At 40.8% G+C, this 26,145-nt stretch overlaps 1 protein-coding gene across 2 annotated transcripts in view; it reads left to right on the forward strand.

The window, feature by feature from the left end:
• SARNP (SAP domain containing ribonucleoprotein) overlaps nucleotides 1–13,065 on the forward strand; it is a gene marked incomplete at its 5' end in the record, with an annotated part of 56,760 nt that extends 43,695 nt beyond the window's left edge. For both annotated transcript variants that reach the window (XM_083727841.1, XM_083727840.1), the window contains 2 exons: nucleotides 9,824–9,913; nucleotides 11,944–13,065. In XM_083727841.1, coding sequence (XP_083583967.1) covers nucleotides 9,824–9,913; nucleotides 11,944–11,985 — 132 coding nt within the window. In that variant the 3' untranslated portion in view covers nucleotides 11,986–13,065. The remainder of the gene's footprint in view (nucleotides 1–9,823; nucleotides 9,914–11,943) is intronic.
• Between the last annotated feature and the right edge of the window lie 13,080 nt (nucleotides 13,066–26,145).

Below are 26,145 nucleotides of genomic sequence, written 5' to 3' on the forward strand. Positions count from 1 at the left end.
TTGTATTGCTCCTGTCTTCAATTGTATCCTAGAACTCAATTCTGGTATGTGAGAGGGTTCATCTGAAAAATTCTGCATTGCTTTCTCCTGTGGACCTTTTCTTAATTGAAAGCATCCTGTCATTTGTTGCCTGATATCTTTCAGTTGTGTACTTCCTCAAGGTAACTTACTATATTTTCATATTCAGACATTGTCTTAGAGATGAGGCTAGGAAAACTCGATTGCTTTGTAGTTTGCTGTATGAGTCTGTCCAGCTGCATTAGTCAACTTACGGAGGCCTTTCCCTAGCACTGCTTCATTTTTTTAATCCTCCTTTCACTTCAAAGGAACGTAAAGACTCATCCCTCTGTATATTGAAAAGAGATAAATAGTTAAAAGCACCTACACTATGATCCAAAAAAAAATTGCACTTCACAAAGAGGGATCCTCTTAAAGCTAATGACGAAAAGAATTCTTGCATAGTGTCCTAGGACGCTGTGAGAGCCAGAAATGTAGCTCTTTATTTTAAGAAAGATTACCCAAAGATGCAATGAAGGCAAATCCCTCAATTGATATTAGCCAAGCAGATTGAAAGATGTATCTGCATGCTTAGAATGTTGATTAGTATCAAGGAGGGTGTGATGGAGATTGATTGCTCTGTATTTGCCTTCACCTAACTCTGAATTGTATAGTACTGGTAAAAGCCAGGTATTGGCATCTAAGGATACTTTGATCTAGGTAAAAGGTAAAGGTACTCCTGCCCGTACGGGGCAGTCTTGACAGACTCTTGGGTTGTGTGCTCATCTCACTCTATAGGCCGGGAGCCAACGCTGTCCGCAGACACTTCCGGGTCACGTGGCCAGCGTGACGAAGCTGCTCCAGCGAACCGGCACCAGAGCAGCACACAGAACGCCATTTACCTTCCCGCTAGAAAGCAGTACCTATTTATCTACTTGCACTTAATTGTGCTTTCAAACTGCTAGGTGGGCAGGAGCTGGGACCAAACGATGGGAGCTCACCCCGCCGCGGGGATTCGATTCCCGATACTTTGATCTGGCACAGTACAATATATTTTAGGCTCTTTTGGTGCAGCGATTGAAGCTTTTTAACTATGGAAAGTTGTTATACAAATAAAACGAGGTCTTTTGCTTACTATGTTGTGTGAACCATGCCTAAGGAGGCTTGCAACAAATGTAACAAAAATTGTCAAGGGATAAATAAAACACATCAAAAAGTATTCAAACAAATCTGACATTAAATCATGTTATAAAAATATAGATACAAAAAATTAATATCAATAGCAGCAACAACCATCCCCGCCCCCAAAAAACAATTCCCCAACCTAAGAGTCTCTTCAGCAGCCTCAGCTTCTGTAGGATGTAATTCAAACTAGAATATTTCATCATTGCAATAATTCAAGGTTCTCACCACACATTGCGCTCCAATATTTCAAAATCTGGCTCTAACAAATGAGTGGTCCTGCTGAACCTGAACATTCAGAGGTTTACCTGCTCTCTGGACAAGTCATTCTTACCTAGGGCATCACAGAGCAGCTTATTTTCATTTTGGAATGAAAGAGGCATACAGTAAGTGTGGGTTGACTCTTTCTATTGCCCAAGAAGTCAAGGAGCCATGCAATCTGGTATTGTAGTCTTCACCCCACTTGGTTCTCTGCCTTTACCCAAGATAGAGCCTCCTCTTACTTCAGCATTTGTACTTGCCTTCCAGCTAGTCTTTATTTCAAATTTCAACTTATTTCATTCTCTTTGTCGTCTTCCTCTTTTCATTCATAGAGATTTAAAATTTATTATTTGTCTTTTCTGCTTACTCTTTTCCTATCTCCCTTCCTTATGGGTTAATTGGGAAGACACTGCTTTCTCAACAAAATGGCACCATTTTGTTCACGTGGTCAGACCCACTAAATCTGAGACAATGATCTGCAGCTGCTTAACAACCTCGCAGTAGTGCATGCATCTCCAGGGGGAAAGCCCTATTCCTCCACACGTATATCCCAGCCTTGCCAAGATCTGCTGCCATCACAAAATCTGTGAAAACCTCCTGTCTGAATTTGTCCTTTCTAACTACTGTTGCCATAAGGACTTAACAGGAGAGTAAACAACTGCAGAACCCCAAAGGCACCAACCATCCTTCCATCTCAGGTGATGAGGGAAATGGGGCAGCCAGGGCACCGTACAAACAGGGTCCTCCTGTTAGGGGCCATCTTGGAAAGGAATTCTCTCCACAATTGCAGACTATCTGTACCGGAGAGTGAGTCTCCCAAGCAACCAGCTAAACAAAGGCCTTCATAAACAAAAGACATTCAACATTCATCAGATGAATCTGACCCGGGCTCACCTATATATCACCTGCAGGCTTTGAGTGAAATCCCAGCCTCTTGCAGAAAGTTGCCTTCTAAGGCCCCCATCACAGATAACACATCTGCTACTCCCATTGCTACTGTTCCTGCTGATAGACAAAGGGATCTGGAGCATCAGGGTAACCTGGAGAGAACTGGGAGTTGCCCAATGAACAGCCCACACCAGACTTTTTCATAATGATGAGCTAATCCATTCTGAAAGATGCTACAAGAGATTGGGCTTCTGAGGACACTCTTAGATCACGAAGCTTCTGGGGATCCAAAGTGCTGCCTTTTGTTCCTCTTAGATATTTGCAAAGATTGGAGCTCCTCATTCCCAGAAGTAAGTTCTGATGGTGGCTGTTTAATGGGAAGGTGCTTAGCTGACTGACTGGCTATTCTGACAGCCAATAAAAGGTACTTTGTGATAAAAAAATCAAGTTAATAAATGCTACTCTCATGAATGTATACAATTTTTTAATTTTTGTTTCCATATTTATTTGGATAGTTTTCTATCCCACTTTCTCCCTAAAAAAATGGAGGTGCCCAGAACAGCTACCTAGGCAAAGAATAAAAGAATGCAATAAGCAATATTTGAATAAAACATTTATTAAAAATAAAAAAGGCAGTACTGTAGTAAAAAAAAACTAAACATATATCCAAAGGTTATCAAGACTAAGATTCCCCACCTGCTATTAAGCTGCCTCCTTGGTTGATACTTTATATGCCCATTTGGGATACACTAATTGTTTATTGCACAAGCTACAACTCTTTGAAGGCAAAACCACTGTCAGATATCCCTTCCATAAATATAGCCCAGGCATCCCCAACCTGTGGCCCTCCACATGTTTTGGCCTACAGCTCCCATGATCCCTAGCTAACAGGACCAGTGGTCAGGGATGATGGGAATTGTAGTCCAAAACATTTGGAGGGCCAAAGGTTGGGGATGCCTGATGCCTATCTAGCTTGTGCCCCATACTTGATTTTTTACTCTATGCACCTGTACCCTATTTTCACTCTTACTCACCCAGGACATGGATTCAACATCTGTATTCTAGTCATTTGGATATAATTATGCCAGAACCACAAACAAGTACTGCTGAGCCTTTTTAAGGAGATGCCATTTCAGTAAAGGAGAGCAGCGGATCTTTATGCTAGATCATGGGTAGGCAAACTAAGGCCCACGGGCCGGATCTGGCCCAGTCGCCTTCTAAATCAGCATACGGTCCAGGAATCAGCATTTTTTACATGAGTAGGATGTGTCCTTTTATTTAAAATGCATCTCTGGGTTATTTGTGGGGCTTGCCTGCTGTTTTTACATGAGTAGGATGTGTGCTTTTATTTAAAATGCATCTCTGGGTTATTTGTAGGGCATAGGAATTCGTTCATTCCCCCCCCCCCAAAAAAAATATATAGTCTGGCCCCCCACAGGTCTGAGGGACAGTGGACCGGCCCCCTGCTGAAAAAGTTTGCTGACCCCTGTGCTAGATAAACAAAGGGGTGAAGATCCAATGGAGCCCCCGCCCTAGCAAAGCTGCAGTAGAGGTATCGTCCAGCCATTGGCCTAATGTGGGTTTTCCTTCCTTTTTTATGCAATGGAAACCACTCCTAAAATATAAGAGGCAACTTTTTCTCTTCTGCCCTCCCCACTTCTAGATGACCAAAATCCAGTAAGTCAGATCCTTCTTGGGGCCACCCAAAGAGTATCCCTGCCTTTATCTGCTGCTTTAAAGGGCTTGAAAGCATCTGTCTCTGCTCTGCACCAACACCTGTTCTCAGTCACTCTCCACTCCCACAAAACGATCCAGTGGCATGGCACAACAGCTGGAGGTCCTGCTTAGCCGCTGGTTCTTAATAGCAACAGTGAAGGAAAGCAGAACTTCGAATCATAGAATTGTAGATTTGGAAAGGACCCCGAGGATCAACGAGGATTGAATCCGCAACCTTGGCGCTATCAGCACCACACTCACTCTCCCAACTGAGCTAACCTGGTTTTCCTAAACAGCCAAGTTATATAACCTGCAGCTTCTCTCTCCAGTGGCTGTCCACAAAACTCGCCACAGAAAGATGTGTGAAAGTGCAGTGGAGCAATCCGTTTCATTTGTATTTGAAACCAAAGTTTTTTGTTTCAGTTCCTGCCTGTGCTCCCCCCAAGTATATGTTTTTCTCCAAGTAATGCAAGTTCTGTGCTTATTTTACAAATGGTGTGTATTTGTGTGCACACAAAAATTTGCATCGTTTTGCTTACAAGTCTGTATGTAGTAAAACATTTTGGAACTTTTCAGGAAGAGCAGAATAATAAGGAGAGAGAGGTGTGGAGATAGTTATAGAGAAGTAGGAGTCATGGGACAAGCATAGGAGATGTGTGCAGATAACACCCCCCTTCAAAAAAAAACCCCAGGCTTGTGGCCAATGAAATCCTTTGTCTACCTCCTCCGTTTACTTAGCTTTTTGTCTGTGTTTTCTAAGCATTTCTTCTCAGGCAAAAGAGCGAGAACTCTTTTTTAAAAAATGATTCTGTGAGTTGACTGTATTTTTTTCTGATGCGGAGCTTCTTAATCCATGTACCTTGCAGTAAAATATTCATGCAACTTCAAACATTGTGATTGCACAGGGTTTTGTTTTGTTTTGCTATTTACAAAGATTTCATTTTTTAAAGTGTGAAGTATCTTGGGATGCCTGGCTGTGTACTAGATCTCAGATTTGAGAATCCTACCTGAATAAAATAAAATAAAATAAAAACACTTTACATGGGAAACCTTTTGTACCTTGGATCCTTCTCTAAATCTTTCTACGTGAGTAGTAAAATAAGAAAACCTGGAAATCACCAGCTTCAAGAAATATATCTGTCACTTCGCAGGAAAGGTCAGCTTCCACCCCCCACTTCACATACACAAATGCCCATGTGCATATTTGAGCATGCCCCAGGGCTCTAGCAGAGCTTGATAGATGCTGAGATAGCAGTGTTTTGATAGAGGTAATTTTCCTCAGATGGGTTTCAGCACCCCATGAATCAAAACCTGTCAGAGAGGAGCTAAAGATGGAGTGAAGTTTATTGTAAGCGTGTTTGCATCTGACACTGGTGTGCTAGGGGGTCAAGTGAGTGAGATCATTAGAACCGTGTTGATTTAGTGGAATTGTTACACACTTTCCCTTCAGGCAATGAGTGGGGGGGGTGGAGTGATTATAGGGAGTTACTGGAAAAATAAATAAAAACCTCAGTTCACTACAGTCTCTTACATACTCCACAACATCCGTTCATCCATTTAAAGTTGCTGTTTGGCTATTCCCCCTCCCACCCTGCCCCACCCCCTGGTCAAATTGCCTTTAGGGCACAGAGATACTGACTTGCTTACTATCAATGATTTAAGTAGGGAATGTAGTTTTTCCATGGTTAGCTGAACCAGCTGCATTGGAATATGCATAAATTGCAGGCTGCAGTTACTACTAAGAACTTTCGCTGTCTTCACTAACTGGAAGATGGTAAGACGGATGCAGAAGACTGTGTGCCCTGGTATGCTTTGATATTAAGAGGGCGTAATCAAGCCATATATTTTGCAGGTAAAATCCACATTGCACTAATCCACAGGTTAACATGCAGGTTAATCTCAGGCAATAGTAGTGTATAACATATGAGTGGCTATGCATATATCTTTTTTTATTTACATAGGAAAGGAAGCCACTGCAGATATCATCTGACCAATTCTTGTGCCCTTAGGGGGAAAAAATGGCATCTTTGCTGCTGTTCACAAACATTAATGCACAGTTTAAAATAACCCTTGGGAATACCATTAAGTGCTGGCTATATTTTTATGCTGTTCCAAGTTTCCTGTGTTCCCCAGCATTATATGTTAACACTCAAAAGAAGAAAAAATATTGAAAACAGAAAAATGCATATTGAAGTAGCATATTTATATAAGGTAACTGAACAATGATGAGCACGAATGTTACTGGTTCTCTGGTTTCGTCAGCCCATAGTACAATTTAGATATTTAAGCTTCACAACAGCTGTACTATAAAAAGTTGGTATTCTGTCTTTGTTAAACCAATCTTTCAAGGTGTTTACAATCCATTGGGGGGGCGGGTCTCAGGAACTCCTGCATTTCTAGTACCTCTATGTGTATGGCATGCAAGAAGGTACAACAGCTCAGAATTCACACCCATCTCTCTGTGCTACATATGAGGAGTTCTCATCAGCCTCCTTTTGTTAGCTATACCAAATATTGTGTATCTGGGGCTCATCAGGATCACTTGACAATTTGGGTTCAAAGACTGGCAGCCACTTTGTTACCCCAAGTCATCTTTGAGGCTGATTCCAAAAAACCTAAAAGAAGCTCTAGATTCTGTTATTTTTTATTTTATTTTTATTTTTTGGCATTCTAACTGCTGGTGTGAGTGCCAGCCAGACTACTGTAGACCAAAAGGTGTGTCATGTTTGTGAAGGTCATGTAATAACATTTAATATAAAATAATTGTATCATATTTATAATGGCCTTCATTTGTCAGGAAAAGAAGGTTTAGTAGATGTGTTGGAGTGGAAAATTCATTGTGAAAAGTATCCTGTGGCCAGAGAAATGGCAAACCTGCAAAGTTAGACAGTAACTGTTACGAAGTGTTACAAATGCGCAGAAAGCGTATCTGCATGCTGTTATGGTGACAACTGCCCCTGAGAAACTTCTGCATTTTTAATTAAACATTTCAGTTGTCCCTGTTGCCACAACAGATGAAGTTGTCATAATTAATAAAGCTGAGCCTGGTTGCTATGGTGTCATTGATGTAAGGGATTGACATAATCAAGGCAGTCCCACCACTCGCTGAGGAGGTGTTGAGCGCAACTACTGTGACAAAAGTTGCCTGCTGCACCAGTGATGTCATTGGGCTTGCTTTGTGAATTGATTGATATTTTGTTTCGCATTTGTTTTAACAGTGCTGCCTGTCATGGCTTGACCGATTAATATCAATTAATCAAAGCTGAACAAATCATCCTTATTTGTACAGATGTAATGTGGAGGAAAGGGAGGCTTTATATAGTCATAGGAAGAGTTCTATCCTGGTTTTTTTTTATTCTCACAAGTCAAGTCATTTTAATACAATCCAGCTTGAAAGCAAGGTTCAAAGTGCTTAATGGATGTGGGAAACTGTGCATTCAGCTAGGAGTTCATAGAGACCAGCAATGCAGTTAAAGGTTTTAGCTTGTTTCATTTCTCATTTCCACCATTCTGCTGATTCTTGCATCCTCAAGCATGATGGTTGTGAAAGCCTATCATTACCCCAATGCCTCTCATGGCCAGCACTGCTGGATAATCAAATAGGGCAGAGGGGAGGTTGTAAATGTGTTTTGTGAGCAGGTGAGGAGAATTACAGGAATAGAGGAAGGTAATTGGACAGTCTTTTGCTGCTGAAAATAGCACAAGAGAACTCCCATGGCAAATGGATGAGGTGGAGGTTCTTAAAAGGTAATGATGGCTTGATTATTACTGTAGACCAAGGCCACCAGCATGGTTAAAGGTTAAGAGAGTAAAAAAGCCTCAAGCTTATGGAAAATCAACAGAAGAAATCTGAAGTACCTGAATAAGCCAACATTTATTTCATAATTGAAATGGAATTTATGAAGATAAGCTCAGTGCCGTACAGGTCAACTTAATGAAAATGTTTCCATTAGAATGGGCGAAAAATGAATTAAAAGATGACCTTTTAAGAAAGGGGAAATTAAAATGGTGGAGAAGATGCATTTTATATATGTAAGCTAGCTTTTATATTTCGTATACTGCAAAATACCATATATGTTCTTAAGTCTTGTGCAGTAGTACCTAAAGAATGAGTATCTGCCATGTGTTCGGATCACTTAATCAAATGACTTTCTATTCACATTAACAAGATAACAATATCCTAAAGCAGATTTAACAAGCTGCCTCAGTGATGACTGTGAACTACTATAATGAGAACAGCCTTAAATTGCATGTTGTGTTTTCTTAATGTTCTGTAAATCAGAACTTTGTTAGATAGCAAAGCAGATTCTGGGTTTTCTGTCCTTCAGCCTGTGTGTAACAATTCCACTAAATCAACACTGTTCTAATGATCTCACTCACTTGACCCCCTAACACACCAGTGTCAGATGCCAAAAAATGCTTGAATCAGATTATCTATATCTACATACAGAACACTAAACCATGGTTTATTTAACACCAAGTCAATGATCCCCGGAAACCTGAGCAAAGAATTGGGCTCATTTGCTTTCCTTTCCTTTGCACAAGGGGTTATTGAGCTGATTTGCTCAGCTGAACATTGTGTGCAAACTGGAATCTCTGGTAAGTTCATTACCCCAAGCCAGGATTCTTTGAAAGCAAACTAAATAAACTAAACCCACATCTTACACACATTTAACTTGTATGCATTCAGCTTTATGCACTTGGCAAAAAAGTAAGGGGAAAAAATGGGAGGAAAGGGGTGAGTGTCTGAGAAAAGAGACTTTGACAACCCTGCCCACCATTGTGTTTTGACTATACAGTATGAGATTTTGGCTTTAAGCGCGATTCTTGGAACATCGCCCCCTGTAAGCTGCTGGCTTACTGTACAGCAGAAACAGAAGTGGGGAGGGGAAAACATGAGCTTTGCTCAGAGTTGTGGAGGCTCACTCATGTAAGCACTGAACCATGGTTTAGCATAATGCGTGAAGCAAAAATACTGTGACCTGATTCACACATCATGGTAAGCAAAACTGACTTACTGGGGGGTCACTCAAACATGTGACTGCTTAGTTCCTCCCCTGTCTTTTATACCACCAACCTGCACTGAGCTAAGCCAGGGTTTGGCTTAACATGCCATTATTATAATGTAGGCTTACTATTAAGCTCTCCACTTGCTAACCACGTGCTATATCTAAGATTTGTCCTTTGAAGTTTTTCAAATAAACAAACAAATATGGCTAGGAAAGAGAAACAGAGAGAGCTAGCACATAGAGTGTTGCATAGTGGTTTTCAAGGTGGAAGAATACATTTGAAGCTATTCCAAATGCCAGTCCCAGTTTATAATGACTAAGATTTACACAGTCAGTGTCACAACAGCAGAAGTGATGAGCATCAGGAGAGAGGAATAAAGAAGAGAAGTATCTGAAGTAAGAGTAAATGCTCCCTGGAAAATTATTTACACGGCTGTTTTAGTTCTGTATGTACTACATAATAAGGATATGTCATAGAAGCACCATCTTTGGGCAAGCCTGAGACTAGAAAATTAAAATATAAGGACATCTAGCTTGTTCAGAGACCTGGCCTCCTGTTCCATGAACTTCATAAAGACACATATTCTCCATCCAGAGAAGGGTTTCAACTATTATCGGAATAACAGTTAATTCTGAAAACTATGTTCTTCTTTAAATTCCCTTCCAGCAAATGGTTCTATGAGACTAAGAAAGAAGCAGAATCACCAACTAGAATGATTTTATTGGGTGATACAGACAACTTAACATTTTCTCCCTTCTTTTTTGTATAGACGGAAGATGATGAAAAGCTCAAAAAAAGAAAGGAGAGGTTTGGTATTGTAACAAGCTCGGCTGGGGCAGCAACCACAGAAGATGCAGAGGTAACGTCAAACCAAAGCTGATAAGGGGCATGTTCTATTATTATAATGGTGTGGATAGAAGCTGAGGATTTGTGATGAATTGTGAAAGAATGCCAAACACTCCACAAGATGGCACTGTGTCTCTTTTATCCTGTTCTCTGCCCCCACCCCCATGGTCCCACTAAACTATCCTAGGTGGTCATATAATACTTCAGATACTCCATCAATGAGCGACCTCAGAAATTGCTTCTTTTCCACTTCAAAGATAATCAGGTCATTACTGTGCTTTGTGCGGGGAGGGGGGTATTTTCGGGGGGGGGGGGAATAATCTATATTGCTTCAGATTTTTCTATCACTATCTTGATGAGAAAGAGGAGGCTATAAGTTTATAGTTGCTAACTTTATCCTCATAACAACCCCTGTGAATTGTCCAAGACCACCCAGTTAGTTGGAACTGGAAGTGAGTTGGAACTGGAATCTGGGTCATCAGGTCCAAACCCAGCTTTCTATCCATTGCAGAGGTAGCATGGTGATTTTCAGTTTGATATGAAACAAATACCATGCTGGGTGTATGGAACATTATCTACCTGCCTCTATATACCACTAAAAAAAAACCTGCCTACTGAAATCAATGGCAAGGAGAACGGTCTAAATAAACGTCCAGCAAAATCGAGATTTTGATGTTGTAGATTTTACAAGCTTGAACCCCACACTTGGCTTCTTTATTTTTGCACCATGCTGTAAGTTTATTCACCTCACGAAAATGTCACAGAAGGGTACTGAAGGAATCCAATGTTGTTTTATAATAGCAGTTTGTTTATTTATTTTGTACAATAACAATTTCATTTTTTAATAAATTTGTTAGTCTTTAAGGTGTCACAAGACCGACTGATTCTGCTGCAAGTGACTGACATAGCTATGTCTCTGTATAAAATTATTTTGTTTCCTGTTGAAACCTAGGGGTTTCCCCCGGACATTTCATAGTTATTCTAACACTTCGGTAGTTCTTTCCTCATGTCACATTTTGCAAATTCTTTGTGGCAAGAATCTATCGTCTTATGTGTCTTTTGATCCCTTCTTTGAACTATTTGCCTAATTTTAATCCTCCTACTCTAGCATGACAATTCTTTGTTTCTGTAAATCCATATTCATGCTAATTGTGATTGGTATTGAGCCATAATGCCCATCACAAGGGGTCTTGTTTTGCCTATGGAATGGAAGCAGTATTTGGGTCCCTGATTCCTCCTCCTTTGAGGAATCCTGAATATTCTATGCAGGAAGTTTATTTTCTTTGGCATCTTGTATGGGGTTCAGATATGGCTTGGTGCTTTTTGTTTTTGCCAGATGCTATGCAAGCATTGCGCTACAAAATGAAGTAGCAGCTGTAGAATGATCCCCCTGTTCAATTTGAGCGAAGGGGGTGGCTGGGCTCTGGTCTGAGGGATTCCATGCTTTTCCGTTAGGTCACTTAGAGAGTGTGCCTGAAACAAAAAGGTCTTTTTCTAGTATTGTATATGCTGAATGGCACCTTTCCCCTGGAGATTCTTGATTAGGACTTCTGCTACCCCCTAGGCTATTTATCCTGGTAAAAATTAAGATTTATATGCCCCTGGTGTATTAACTTGGAGGCATATCTCAGAGACGCATGAGTATATTTAATGCATTTGACTGTGTCCCTCTCGCCTTCCTCATGAATAGAAGAGTGTTAACCCTTTGGCCTTTTACATTTCCCACCTCCCCATTGCCTGGAAGGCTTTCCAGGCCTGTAAAGTGGTCATTGTTCCAAGCATAGCTCTCTTGTATAACCCAGCAAGATGAAGCAACCACCAGGCCACTGTATCTCATGCTTTTACAGCTTAATTTCTGACTCTGGTTGGAGGCCCTGTTGCAATTGCAGTGCCCCTTGTGAAATTTGATATGAAAAATGCTTTCTTAAACCAACACTGTGACACTTCTTATAGACTTTCTACCTTTCCTTCTGCCAAAACACATGCTCAGCATTGCCATTCCCCTTGTTCTTGATTTTCTCTCTCTTTAATCCCTATTTGCAGGCAAAGAAGAGAAAAAGAGCAGAACGTTTTGGCATCGTCTGATGATCCTTCCTCTTAGCCTTTACTTGTTTGGGATGTATCTTTTATACATTCTTGTTCTTCGTCCCTAATGAGGAATATAATTTTCTCCCCCACACAAATCTTGGCTTTGTATTTTAAAACGAGCTCTTCATTTGGGCTTTCCCCTCACCCCTCCCTGGCAGACTTGTAAAAGAAACAAATTTCAGAGCCTAGAATAAAAGTGTTCTGTTTGTGTATGTAACAATTTGAATTCTCTGGCAAATTCTCTCGTTAGCCACTTGTAACCAAACTATGCCTCCAACTTGCTTCCTCTCTGTACAGATGAAAGCAGCTGCACAAAATAAAGGGATTTGCAAAATATGAGGAATATTAATATTTTTGTCACATTATTGAACTCCAGTTGAAGTAGTACGTAAACCCAGAGCTGTCTGAACCTTCCCTGTAATTTTACAAAGCCGTTCATTGTCTCTTTATTTCAATTCTCACATTGCCCATGGCTCAGAAATAGTCTTCCTCTTCTATGTCTACTGTTTAGTAAAATAACTCAAAAAGTTCATCTTTCTCACCTGACTGACCCCAATCTGAAACTGTTTTTATACTTAAAAGTATTTATCTCCTTGGGTTCTGCTAAAAGTTCTCTAACATTAGGTCTTAGGAAGTCATATGATGTCAGCCTTACATCTATATGGGTCATATATTATTGTCAGCATTAGTCCTTTTTTTAATGCCTTGTGCAGCTATTATGTATTCTAAATGATGTTTTTAGCCCATATAATGGGATGAATTGTATCAGACTGTGACTGGCTGCAGTATAGAGCATCCCAGGATGCAGAAAGTGAAAAACTTTACCATGAATTTCTGAAAGGTCACTTACTGCAAATGCTGATAATTTCCTTCTCTGAAAGTAGCATCAAAAAGCTCTAAGATTATAGCTGTGGAAAGAATTGTTGTAAAATGTAATGTTCAAGTTCAGTGTTTTTACACTACTTTCATTTCCCAGGTGGATTTTCAAATTGCACTGTTTTTTTGTTTCTCTTTTGAGTCAAAATGCTTCTAGTTGCAATTTAATAAAGATAACAAATTGGAGAAAGCCTCTGTCCTTTCACATTGTTGCATCTCATTTTCTTCCAAATAACTTATTCATGCTTGTTTCAGAAGTGCAGGGCTATCTCACCAAAAATATACCTCTGACCAAGTGATTCCATCTTTATTCCTGTTTTACTTCGTATAGCCAAAACCCCTTTTTACAGGTATATTTCATATTTTATATAGGGAAGAAGTTACTAGACTTTTTCTATGTACTAAAGGTATCCTTTCCTGTTTGTGTCTGGATTTATATACTGTTATTGGGTTGGCTTTTGGAATGAATGTTGTTCCATTTGTGCTCTTGAGTATGTGTGTTGGGGGGGTGTTTTATCCTAATTTTTCATTCAAAGGTGAATGGCTTTTTTTTTTGATCCAACACACAACTCCTTTCTTTTGTGTATAATACAGATTAAACAATGCATTTAAAAGCCATTAGCTGACTCTTGTTGATTTTATACTGAATTCATTAAATGTTGTGTGTTTTATTTGTGCTTTTCCAGTGTGCTTGTACTTTCATTATTCATGCCATCTCCGAGCAATTTTCTAATGATCTGGTCCTGAGGTCGTATAGTATCAGTTCAACACCCTAATTTCTCAAAATGAATATTGTGATTTTATTTTATATGTTTAGTTTTGTAATATGTGTTTTCTACTCATAAGATTTTGGCAGTTTGATTACTTGGTTGAAATGTTTTGTAGCTTATGATGAAACCAGAACTGCATTGCATTCCTGGTTTCATAATAAAACTGCTTCTTTACGGCAATACTTGTATCTTGCTCTTTGAGGGATCAGAGCATAACTGAATGTACCTTTTGTGTTTACATCTACTGGCATGCAAGTTTACAAAACTGCAGCTAAGGGAACATGTAATGGTCTTGCTTAATTAGTTCTCAGTGTGGAGTTTTAACTGTAGAAAATGCATAATTCTGATTATTCGTTTTCAATACCACACTTGAGTTTCAGTTAATCATAGGATTTTTCTCATATATTCTGGTTATTTCTGTTTATCCAACTTGCACCAAATGAAAGAAGAGAGAAGGAGTGCACAAGTTCCCCCCTTCTGAAAGCAGTACTATAGCAACCGAGGTAACATCATTTGGGGGTTTTTTTCTAAAATATGTATACATATCGCTAAGAAATTATATGTTTAAGTTTATGAAACAGCTTGAAGTTATTAGCCATAATAAATTTTGTTGATGTTTAGGGTGCTACGAGATTCTTAGGTTTTGCTGCAAGAAACTAACATGGCTACCCATCTGGAAATAGTTACTAGTTAAGTTCCTAAAGAAAGGTGCAGATAATATTTATATAATTGTACAGTCTTATCTAGCAAAGCTTAATTGTTGTGGTTGGAATGGATCTTGTCCTTGCTATATAGTTTGCAGAGAAATAAATCTCAAAGAGGCATTTATCATTGTGCATCCACCTTCATATTTATTCTTAGCTCAACAAAAACAAAACTAGGGCCCAGAGTAATCACATCTTATTTTTTCTTTTTCACATTTATTCATTCAAATAATTACTCCCTCCTAGTTCTGTACTCAATTGTTAATTCCCACTCCACACAAGGGTGCTGTAAGGAGGGGTGCTATTGACTCTTAACTATTCATTAACCACTCTGGTGGTAGAGTATAAAAGGACAGTTACGGCATTAATCTACATTAATTAATTTTGGGTGTGCACTCCTAATAATTTGTCGAAGGGACATACACCAGTTTTGAGGCAAAGAAGGCAATGGCTCCGATTCTCACACTGAATTGGCTTTGGTGCGCAGTATTCATATTGTCTGCTTTGTGTTTCACAGAAGTATTAAAATGCCTGTAAATCATGGCAGCAGCTGCTAGAAAACAAACATCCTGTTTTGTTCAGGTATCACCAAATGGAAAGCTAGTTGCCTACATGAACTCAAACACTTGTGTAGATAGAATCCAAGAAATATTCAGCCTAGATCAAATTCTAGTAACTGCTACGATCTTGCCACACATTTAAGGATAGTGTTGCTATTGTAACAGTTCATTATTCCGTAAGTTTCATTCTTGTTCATTAAAAAACAAATAGGAAAGCTAAGTCCTGGGAATTAAATGCAGGCCTCTCTGTCCAGCCCTTCGGACTCTCTGCAATCTGCACCCTATTTTCCAATGCAACACCCATCAGTGGCCTTGATGCATACCCTCTTCAACTGTTCTGGCCTGGCAGGAAGTTATTCTTGAACTGACTGTGCATCCTTACTTGTCTGAATAGATGGGGGTATAGAAACCTCTGACTTTTGCATGGCTGGAATGTAGTCTACTGTACAGAGGGAAGAGCTGTGTCCCTTGCTGCACCCATCTTATTTGCCCCTGGCTATGTCCATAAATTGGGATGCGGGTGGCGTTTTGTGTTAAACCACAGAACCTAGGACTTGCCAATCAGAAGGTCGGCAGTTCGAATCCCCGTGACGGGGTGAGCTCCCGTTGCTCGGTCCCTGCTCCTGCCAACCTAGCAGTTTGAAAGCACATCAAGTGCAAGTAGATAAATAGGTACCACTCCGGCGGGAAGGTAAACGGCGTTTCTGTGTGCTGCTCTAGTCATGCTGGCCACATGACCCTGAAGCTGTCTGCGGACAAGCGCTGGCTCCCTCGGCCAATAAAGCGAGATGAGCGCCGCAACCCCAGAGTCAGTCACAACTGGACCTAATGGTCAGGGGTCCCTTTACCTTATGTCCATAAACAGTGTGCTGCCTCGAGAAGGTTGCTCAGGAGGGATTGTGGCCCTTGGGCTGCAAAAGCTTCTCCACTCTGCTGATTTAAAGAGTTTTTGTCCCACTCTCCAGCCAAAAATAGCTCCCAGACCAGTTTATGAATATCAGTATTAAGACAGTCCCAGGGCTGATGCTTACAATCTAAAAGTATGTAAAAGGAAAATTGGAAGAGTGAAGGAAAAAAGCAAACTCATGCACTAGTTCTTTAGTTACACAGTTCTTATAACAACCAGCTGGAACAGAAAACAGTACAAGGAGATGATGAGCCAAAAATTACTTATCTCTCAGCTGGGCCAGTTTAATGGCTCTGTTTCCCACCTCTTCCTCTGTCTACTCTGCTCAATCTTTGGATGGAATTGCTTTTGTCAGGTGGCAGTTGATGGAGGGAAAACCCTAATAGCTGCTTCTAATCCAGTGGTTAGGGTTTTGCTAACACGGGCTTCCTCAAACTTGGCCCTCTGGATGTTTTGGGCCTACAACTCCCATGATCCCTAGCTAGCCGGACCAGTGGTCTGGGATGATGGGAATTGTAGTCCCAAAACTGCTGGAGGGCCGAGTTTGAGGACGCCTGTGCTAACACTTGTTTAATCTCTGCAACTGCTGCTTCTAAATCAGTGGAGGCAATTCTATTGTTTCTCCGTTACAGGACATAGATGAATGAATATACAAGCATCTTAGAAAAATCCCTTTATTATACTGAACCAAAGGCCCATTGGTGGCAGTTGTTAATTGAGAACGAAATGGGTGGTATTCAGCTAAGTTTTACTCAGAGTAGAGCAATACAGTGGTACCTCGGGTTACATACGCTTCAGGTTATATACACTTCAGGTTACAAACGCCGCTAACCCAGAAATATTACCTCAGGTTAAGAACTTTGCTTTAGGATGAGAACAGAAATCGTGCAGTGGTGGCACAGCAGCAGCAGGAGGCCCCATTAGCTAAAGTGGTGCTTCAGGTTAAGAACAGTTTCAGGTTAAGAACGGACCTCCAGAACGAATTAAGTACTTAACCCGAAGTACCAATGTAGTTATGTTCATTAATTTCAAAGTTAGGTCCATTAATTTCAGTGGATCTACTCTGACTAAAATTTAGTTGAAACAGAACAGCTGCCGTCCAGGTTAACTATTCGAAATAAAAGATAAATATAAATATACACAGAAAACACAAGCAGCTGATTTAAAAAGGATGGCTTGATATCTTCTTATAGGTCCATCTACACTTTGCCCATGCCCCCCATTTCAGTGCTTTAAATAAAAATACTTTTTGGAATATGTTGCTTATCAGTCATATCTACTGTCCTATAATAATGGTATAGTCATAACTCCTGTTCCCCACCTCCTTTACTTACCTAGCAACCTTCTGTACCCTTCAAGGGTAACTGTCCCTCCGTATTTATTCTCCCTGCCTTGTGCCCCACTCCTGCATTGGGAGAAGGGTTTTATTAGAGAGGACACTATCTTTCCAAGGGTATGTATTGCCCCTTCTTCAGCAAAGGGGTGGGTGGGGGTGAAATCATTCTAATCAAACTGTGTTTAAAACACTACCTAATTTATTTTTCCTCTCTAAGCTGGGGGCTGCTCGTGACTAATTTGAGCTGAATAGGCAGATAGAAAAAGCATCAGGCATACAATGAGCGGCAGAAAGTGTGGGAAAACTAGCGAAAGAAAGGGATGGCCGAGCCTTGCAGCGTGAGAGCTAAGGAAGGCCGTGTAGCACCCAAATTCAGCATGAAGTCACTTTTCAACAGTAGACGCTTGGGCTCTAAATGCAAGTAGGACTATAGGTCAGGGAGGGGGAAAATGGAAATTTGTGTTAAGTTTGCACAATGTAAACGGGAGAAGGGATCTTGTGTGTGCGTGCGTGCGTGCATCCCTTCACAAAGAAATACAAACACATGTTCTTCCCAATTGCAATGTCCTCTTCTCCCCAGTGGCCTCTTGCCCCTGAGCCCTCTGTGGGTGGGTTTGAAAATCTTTCTCCTGTTTAAATTCAGGAAAATAAGAAAACAAAGGGAGAGGGGGAGCCTGGAAGTGTGTGCCAGTGAGGAGTTAATAAAGAGAAATGTGTCGTCCTCCCTGCCCCCAGTCCCGCTGCTCTTTTAAATATTTATAGAGACACAGCGAAATTTTATTTCTAGAGGCGGGGAAATCAAGTGACCTCTCACCTGAAGCTCTGACCTCTTGAAACTCAGATTATTTCCCCTCTGCCAGGGGAGGAGTTAGAAAGGATTGGTCAGTTTCATGCCAGCTGTGAGATGAACTGCTTCCTTGTGCTCAGAGTTGTCGTTTCTCTTTCATGTCAGCCACTTTCCACATTGCCTCTACTGATCCCAAGAAGCAGAATGGTTGCTGTAGTTTAAAATGGTCTGGTTATTTCCACATCAAATTTCTCCTGGAATAGGCACTGGTCTTGTTAATTACACCATGCTCGCATCTCTACCGATGCATTTAACAAATTGGGGTAAATAGTAGAAGTACTCTATAGAAGCAATGTCATTTGGTTTTACTACACCTGGTAGCATATCATTTAAGGCGTCCAGAAGATGCATTATGCGATCTATCTGTGATAGAAAGGCCTTTGGTTTTGGGTAGTTGACAAATATCAATATCAAATCCCATCCTTTTCCCTGGACCAAGGTTTGCCAGGCAACTGAGTTACCCTATAATATGTCACAATCAATGTTATGGATCATATCTTCTCTAATATCTATACTTCCAGATGTTTTCCTTCCAGGGTTCAGGGGTGCTCCTTCTATTGCTTCATTTGTTTTGATACCCCGCTCCTGGATTTATTCCTCAGATAGTAACTGGATCTCTGTTCTGTTTGGTCCCTGCTTCGGGATTTCTTCCTCAGATATTGACTGGATCTCTGTTGTGTTTGGCCCCACTTTGCTTTCCTCTTTGTTTGTGGGGCAAGTTTGTTTGGGCCGGTTGTGGATGTTGTTGGAATCAATTTATACAGTTTCTGCCACTGTTTTTTTCTAACACAATGGTGGGGTAAATAATGTTTTTGTATTATCACTTATTAACAAGGTGATAAGGGAATGTCATCCACAAATGTACGTTAGCTTTGGGAATGAATATTAGACAACAGAGGAAAATATTCAGTGCTCTGCAAGAATTAAGGCAGAGTTCATAAGTGTGCTGGATATGACCATATATGTTACTTTTGAGAGTTGGAAGGGGTTCTGTGGGCCAGCTAGTCCAACCCTATATAATGCAGGGATCTCAAGTAGATCATGCAAGTGATACAAGTCTCACCCTGAAGTCAACCAAACACTGGTTAGTACACATAATCATGCCTACCATGAGACCACAATGAGGGCCATTTTGCAGCCTGTGTGCATTCCTTAGCAGCTGCCCAGCAGAGCTACTTCAAATTATCAAGAGATGACTGGCTCCCATTGTGGTGGAGGGACCTCTCGAACATTTGAAGACCCCCTGTGGTCAGCTGACTGCACATTTTGAGGATACCGTCCCTCAACTTCAGAGTGACTTTGACTCTGCAGTTGTTGCAGTTCCAACCAGGTCCTAAGCTGAATCCCTGGCGTCTCCACCTCCATCATTCTGCCCGGACACTGAGGTCCAGTGCCATGGGCCTTCTGGTGGTTCCCTTGCTGCGAGAAGCCAAGTTATAAGGAACCAGGCAGAGGGCCTTCTCGGTAGTGGCACCTGCCTTGTGGAACACCCTCCCACCAGATGTCAAAGAGAAAAATAACTACCAAACTTTTAGAAGACATCTGAAGGCAGCCCTGTTTAGGGAAGCTTTTAATGTTTAATAGGCTATTGTATTTTAGTATTTTGTTGGAAGCTGCCCAGAGTAGCTGGGGAAACCCAGCCAGATGGGCGGGGTATAAATAATAATAATAATAATAATTATTATTATTATTATTATTATTATTATTATTATCTCCAGTTTAAAAAATTTGTGGGCCACAAATTCAGGTGCTTCTGTGCTGCTGTTTGAAGGCATTTATTAAATTTATATACCGCCCTTCCTCCCAAAGGAGTCCAGGGCATACCTCGAATGAGAAGATGCCCTTTTCTGTGCATGCTTCCTGGCCACATTATCTCCCATGAGCAAGTCAGGTGGAAGCCAATCATGCTTTCTTGCTCCGTGTTTTAATTACTGTGGGCATTTGTATGAGGGCAGACTTGTTATGCGGCAGCAAAGAGGAAGGCTAGAAAGCCTATATTATGTCATAGCTGGCACAAGTTTTGGCCCTGGTTTGTGGGTGGCCGTCAGCACGAAGCATGGCCATCACTATCACTGTTCTCATTTGTCCAGTCTTTCCTCAGATTGTGCTCCTATCTATCCCCCATATCCATACAGACACTCTCTCCCTTTAAATTAGGTCAGCTAGTCACCAAGCAGAAGCAGGTGATACAGACATGACCAGAACAATAGCAATTGCTCATTAAACTTTCAACATCTCCCTTCACAACAAACATGCACATCCAAGCAGAAACTTTTCGGTCCTGATAGTCTTGCTATCACCACAATAGATGCTTTCCTCCAAGTGAGGGGCATAAAATAAGTTCCAGAGGCATGATTGTTTGTATAAGTTCAGGTCCTATCTGGAAAGCCACTCTTGGCTATATTACTTTCTTCTGAGGAAGGTGTTGCATTGTGGAAAGCATGATGGGAAGAAAGCACCTGCTAGTGTTGACGATTTGTACTGGGAGTAGCAGGATTGGTGCTTAAATTTATAGGCAGATGCAATCCATCCATTTGGATGAAGCAGAATATATGCATCTAAATAATGTGTATAAAACATCTCAGAATTAAGAAATAATTTTTCCTGGCCAAACTGTCAGAGCAGCCTCACCTCCAATGTGTTCCCCAATGTGCTTAAACCCATATGCAACCCCTAAAAGTGGCAATGGGTCCAAGCACGGCAGAAGTTGGTTCTTGGGAATATTTCAGGGGAAAATGGCACTGGCTTGATATATAGAAAGCATCAAGTTTCAGTCAGTAGGTTTTCCAACCCTTTCATTTATTTGCTACTAATAAAGACATCTTGTCATGAGACTTAACCTATATGTTTTCAATCTGAGCTAAAAGTTGCGGTGTTGCTGTTGGCACTCTTATATTCCTGAGTAGTGTGTATTTGTTTTTTGAGTCAAGTATTTTCTGATTTACTTCCAACATTCACCTTCATCAAGAAACCTGCCTCTCCAAGTTCTGCCCATCATTTTAGAGGAGTCTTTTTTGTGCATTTGATTTTAGCTGCAGTGTTTCATGATACTAGAGGGGGGAAATTAAATCCCCCCTCTTTTCTCTTGCTGAAGGTTGTGAATGCTGTGTTGCAGTTTCCCCCTATCTTTATTATGTGAAAGTCTCTGGATACTTGTCTTCATTTCCCCAAGACTCCCAAGATTTGTGCAGTGTCATAAAACCACGAGTTTTAATTTTCTAGCTGCTAAACTCTAGTTTCATTCTGCCTCTTCTCAGATTTAATTTTTGCTTCTGTAGCTTTCTTGCAGACCAGATAACGTTTTTATAGCATCTCTTCCAACCTTGCTTGCTGAGATACCACATCCTATTTTATCTAAGTTGCCTCCTCCTCTTGCTCTAAATGATCAAGGATCTTGTCAAAGCATTTCTGCAGGGCTGCAAAGTTTTCCCCTAAAATATCTTTTGAGTTATGGGACCTAATTTCTCCACCAGTCTGACACTGCAAATGCACATGATCAGTCTATTATTCAGTTGATTGTGAGTATCTCAGTTATTTTAAAAGGTTGTTCTCTCTCTTCAACTGTGGCTTATCTTTGTGTTATCCAATCTTTCCCAATTTCATTTTTCTGAGCCATATTAGAAATGTACCTTTCCACAGCATTATTACGCCTTTTATACCTCTGTGGTTTGCTTAGTGGGTCCCGTCCCCCCATTTTATTGTTGAAAGTATCATCATTAAATGATAGAAAGCACAAGTAGACCCTCAGATGTCTCTGTCACCCAGTTTAACATTCTTGTTCAGCTTTCCACATTTTCAGTAAGCTGGATTCCATCTAATCTATCAGTGGGTTAGTGGCATCCTTTGCCTGGTGCTCCTGATTCAGTTTCAGATAAATGCCTTTTCTTTCATTCAGCTGAGGTTGCGGTATTTCCTGACTAATTTTAAACTTTTAATATTTATAGTCCACCTTTCCTTTAAGGAGTTTTGTGGTGGCATACATGGTTTTTCCTCCTCCTCTCCATTTTATTCTCACCACAACCCAGAATAATATACTATGAAAACTTACCGTAAGTCAACATCAACCAGCAAGGAATATCATTCCCAGCAGGCCCTGACCTTGCTTCCCTATCCTGCTTAACTGATCTGAGCTTTGGGCATCCATATCCTGTTCATGTCCCTACTTGTAAAGGCCCCAGAGAATATTGAGGCTAGTCAAACAGAAACAGACATTTTCAGAATTATTTATTAAATTTATATTCTGCTCTTCTTCCCAAAAGAGCCCAGAATGGACTTGAATCGTTTCTTTTTAAAGCCTTATACAGTTGGTATGTTCATTGTTACCCACAAACATTAATTTACTATTAATATACAGTACAATTAATAAGAGGAAGTGAAATACAAAACTATGAAATACTGTGACAGGTTAATGTATAAAATATCGGCCTTGTTTATTGATCCTGCTTTTCTTGGTTACATGCCACCCATGACCAGGGTTGTTCTTCAATAATAATAATAAAGGAAGTCCTTCTTGTCTCTTTGGTTTGTCCACAGCTATACCAGCTGAACACGTGTGTGTCCCCTCCTTTTCTCTTTCTTTCTTTGTCATCCCTCTGCCTCTCCCTCTTCTCCACAGATCTTCTCGTTCTCCTTTTTTTTCAATCAATTCCAATGGAATCTGCAGGGTCCATGTGTGCCGCTCACCCTTAACAATACATAACAATAAATTCCAATAGGGTGTTCCCATTTTATCAGCTCTTCAAGCTGCTGAATTCTTAGAAAATGCAGAGCTTTAGTCAGTTGTTTCCTACCCACAGTAAAGAAATCACTGGCAAGTAAGCTGCACAAACTGAAAATACAAGTGCAGTTGACAGAGAATCACCTTAAAAATATGTGAGATCTTAAATAAAAGGTTTCCATTATTGAGTTAGGAAGAAAAGCACACAACTAATGGAATAGAGACAAAATTTAGGATAGAGATGAAACATTGGAGAGTTAGTTTTAAAATATTTTTGTTAAGATTTGTGAACCTTTAGGAGTGGACTTGTACAACATCTAACATACATTAATAAATGAGGAGAAGATGGGGAAACTGCAGAAAAAGCACAAATAGGTGTCTCTAAGGAAACATGGACTAGGTTGCTGCTAAGAGTCCATATGTCAGTGGTTCACGAGAACTTAAACATTGCCTTACTTGATCAGATGAAAGACCTGTATATTCAGCATTCTGACTCCATTGGCAGTCAGGCAGTTGCCTTAGGAAGATTCATAAGCAGGGCATGGTGGTGATAGCATATATTGTTGCTTGTCCCAGCATCTGGTAATTAGAAGATGCTATCTTTGAACACATGGGTAATAAATCATAGATAAATCTGTCCTCTGTGAATTTGCACTTATCCTCTACAAACATATTTGAACCAAACAATTACTTACAGGAGCTAGTACCGTGTTGTGTACTGGATTATTATTTATATGTTGCAGATGGAAGGAAGATTTATAAAATTCACAGGGAGATTGTCTTGGAAATTCCTTCCTCTGAAGACTACTTTTAGCAGTGTTATTTAATGTCTGTGGAATATCTTTTGGAAAGGCTCTGTAGATTGTATACATTGGTTTGGATGTAATCTGCATGTGTGTTCTAAAGTGTCCTGGAAATTCTGTGGATGCAAAATATCACATGAAGAAGGCTCTCCAGAATATCTGGTTGAGGAAGAGCAAGCATTTTGAACTAAGTTGTTTGAGGAAACCTAAGAGTGGGATGCGAGTGGTGCTGTGGTCTAAACCACTGAGCCTAGGGCTTGCCAATCGGAAGGTCAGCGGTTCAAATCCCCGTGACAGGGTGAGGTCCCGTTTCTCGGTCCCTGCTCTGCCAACCTAGCAGTTTGAAAGCACGTGCAAGTAGATAAATAGGTATCGCTCTAGCAGGAAGGTAAACGGTGTTTCCGTGTGCTGCTCTGGTTCGCCAGAAGTGGCTTAGTCATGCTGGCCACATGACCCGGAAGCTGTACGCTGGCTCCCTCGGCCAGTAAAGCGAGATGAGCGCCGCAACCCCAGAGTCATCTGCGACTGGACCTAACAGTCAGGGATCCCTTTACCTTTTATCTAAGAGTCAGCTTAATGAAGTTGGCTGATTTGAGCTGCTTAGAGATTGGGACATATTTATTTGGTCATACACAGGTGCTTAATGAAATAAACCTGTGTTTTCAGAGCCTTCCTTATCTTGAACTGCCACAACTACTTCCCTCTATCCTGCTTTACCAAGCAACTTCAGTTCGCCAAGCCCTTTCACCCAGACAACACATGTAGCCAGCAAGCTAGGGTTGCTGTGATCGGTTTCATGTCCATGTGTGTATATATTCACACCACTTCCTCTGATTGGGGCAATGTAATTAGCTCTTGCATTCTCAGCATACCTGTCACCTCCTAATGAGGGCTCCATAAAACAACATCCCATGATCCAGTTTCCTGCAGCACTTCTGGCCAGTTGTAAATCTCAGCTTTTACAATTTTGGGACAGCAAAACAGATGGAATAACTTTTTTGTTTGCGGGTCTGCCTTTCGGGACAGTATTTGATTTCCTTTGTATAATCTGCATTCTTTAAATAAAATAAAGATAAATAATAAAAGTAAAATTATCAGTGCTTTACTAGATCCTACATAGCACTCAGACATGCACAGTTCTGTCCAGGACCTTGCCTACATGGTTACAGGGATAAAGGTAAAATTCTGAAGGAGAGAAGAATGGTGTGGATTATTGCACCAAATAGGATACATCCTTCCTCTATGTATGTCATTGTGAAGAATCATGTAGCGTTAGGGCTAAGGCAGTGATTATTAGATGTGTATACTTCCTGATCCAAGGACATAAACCCACCACACTTGCCAAACATGTTTTGTTTGACTTGGATTGGGATCTTTCCGATTTGGACAGAACAGTCAGAAGAGTGCAGTTCTATTCAGTCCTGTGTTTAGCAAAGTGTTGGGGTTAGGCGAAGGTTCATTTGCCTAGTAAGAATCATTCAAATCTCACCTTGAAAGGTATTTGAAAGGCATTGGGGGGGGTGGAGTTCTTTTTTCCAGGTGCCTTCCCTTTAGGGTTACACAGAGTGGATCAAAATGAATGGGAAGGATAAGTTAACACTGGCGTGATCGGTAGTGACTTTAAGTGTGAAGCATTAAGGGCTATTTGGGAGAGCTGTTTTTTCCTGTTTGTTTACTTTTATACTGCCCCCCCCCCCCCGATTTTGACAACGTTGTCTGGTTCTTTATGAGGTGGCACCAGGTCAGCAACTGGAATGCCCATCTTCCATTTCAGTCTGAACTTCTCAGTGTGTCATTCTTTCTTGGGAGCACTGCACTCTGCTTTCTTTTCTAGGAATAGCTACAACCCTGGGTTTTATTAATAATGTTTGCTTTAGCTTGCACTGTGCTGTCCCTGTCTAGAATGCCGGACTTGATTATTTTGGGGTCTGGTTGTGCATTCTCCATGTGAAAGTGATGGCTTATTAGCGATGGTACATTCTGTGGGAAGAAAGGACTTGCTGACATTCTAACCATCTCCACAACTTGGATGAGAGAACTAAATGAATTGCTGCCACTCTTTCCCAAGTTTCAGTGTTTGTCACAAAACATGAGAAAACGGTGCTAGATGAACGAGCGCTAACTAAATCTCATCAGTGGAGCAATTTACCATCAATAAATTTAGATGCTATGGCGGTATAGAAGCATTTCCAAAGGTGACTGCTTAAAATCACTTAGTGGTTGTATTAAACACCTTAAATCACTTATAATAGTGATCGTATTAAACAGCTGGTGCCAGCAAGGATAATCTGCATATAAATACAGGCTTTCCACAGCATCCTTTTTTGGATTGCATCTCTTGCACACAACCCACTACTTAGGGCTGCACATAACCTTGATTGCCACTCTTAGAGCTGACAGCCTTGACAATCATCCATTTGTACAGGGGAATGGACTGAAGTCAGCTCCCCTTTTCTCTCCCAGCAGGTGATCAGCGCACTCTCAGAGTTTGACACCACCATCTGTCCAGCAGGCCCATGCACGGCAATCCTTGTGCATGATAGCCTGTGTATAGCTCATTGCTCTGGACTAGAGTATGTGATTTAGAGCTGTAGAACGGATGCAAAGTAGATCTAAAAAAATAATAGTCATGGGCTA

Source organism: Podarcis gaigeae (assembly GCF_964106915.1).
Source record: "Podarcis gaigeae genome assembly, chromosome: 2".
NCBI lineage: Eukaryota > Metazoa > Chordata > Lepidosauria > Squamata > Lacertidae > Podarcis > Podarcis gaigeae.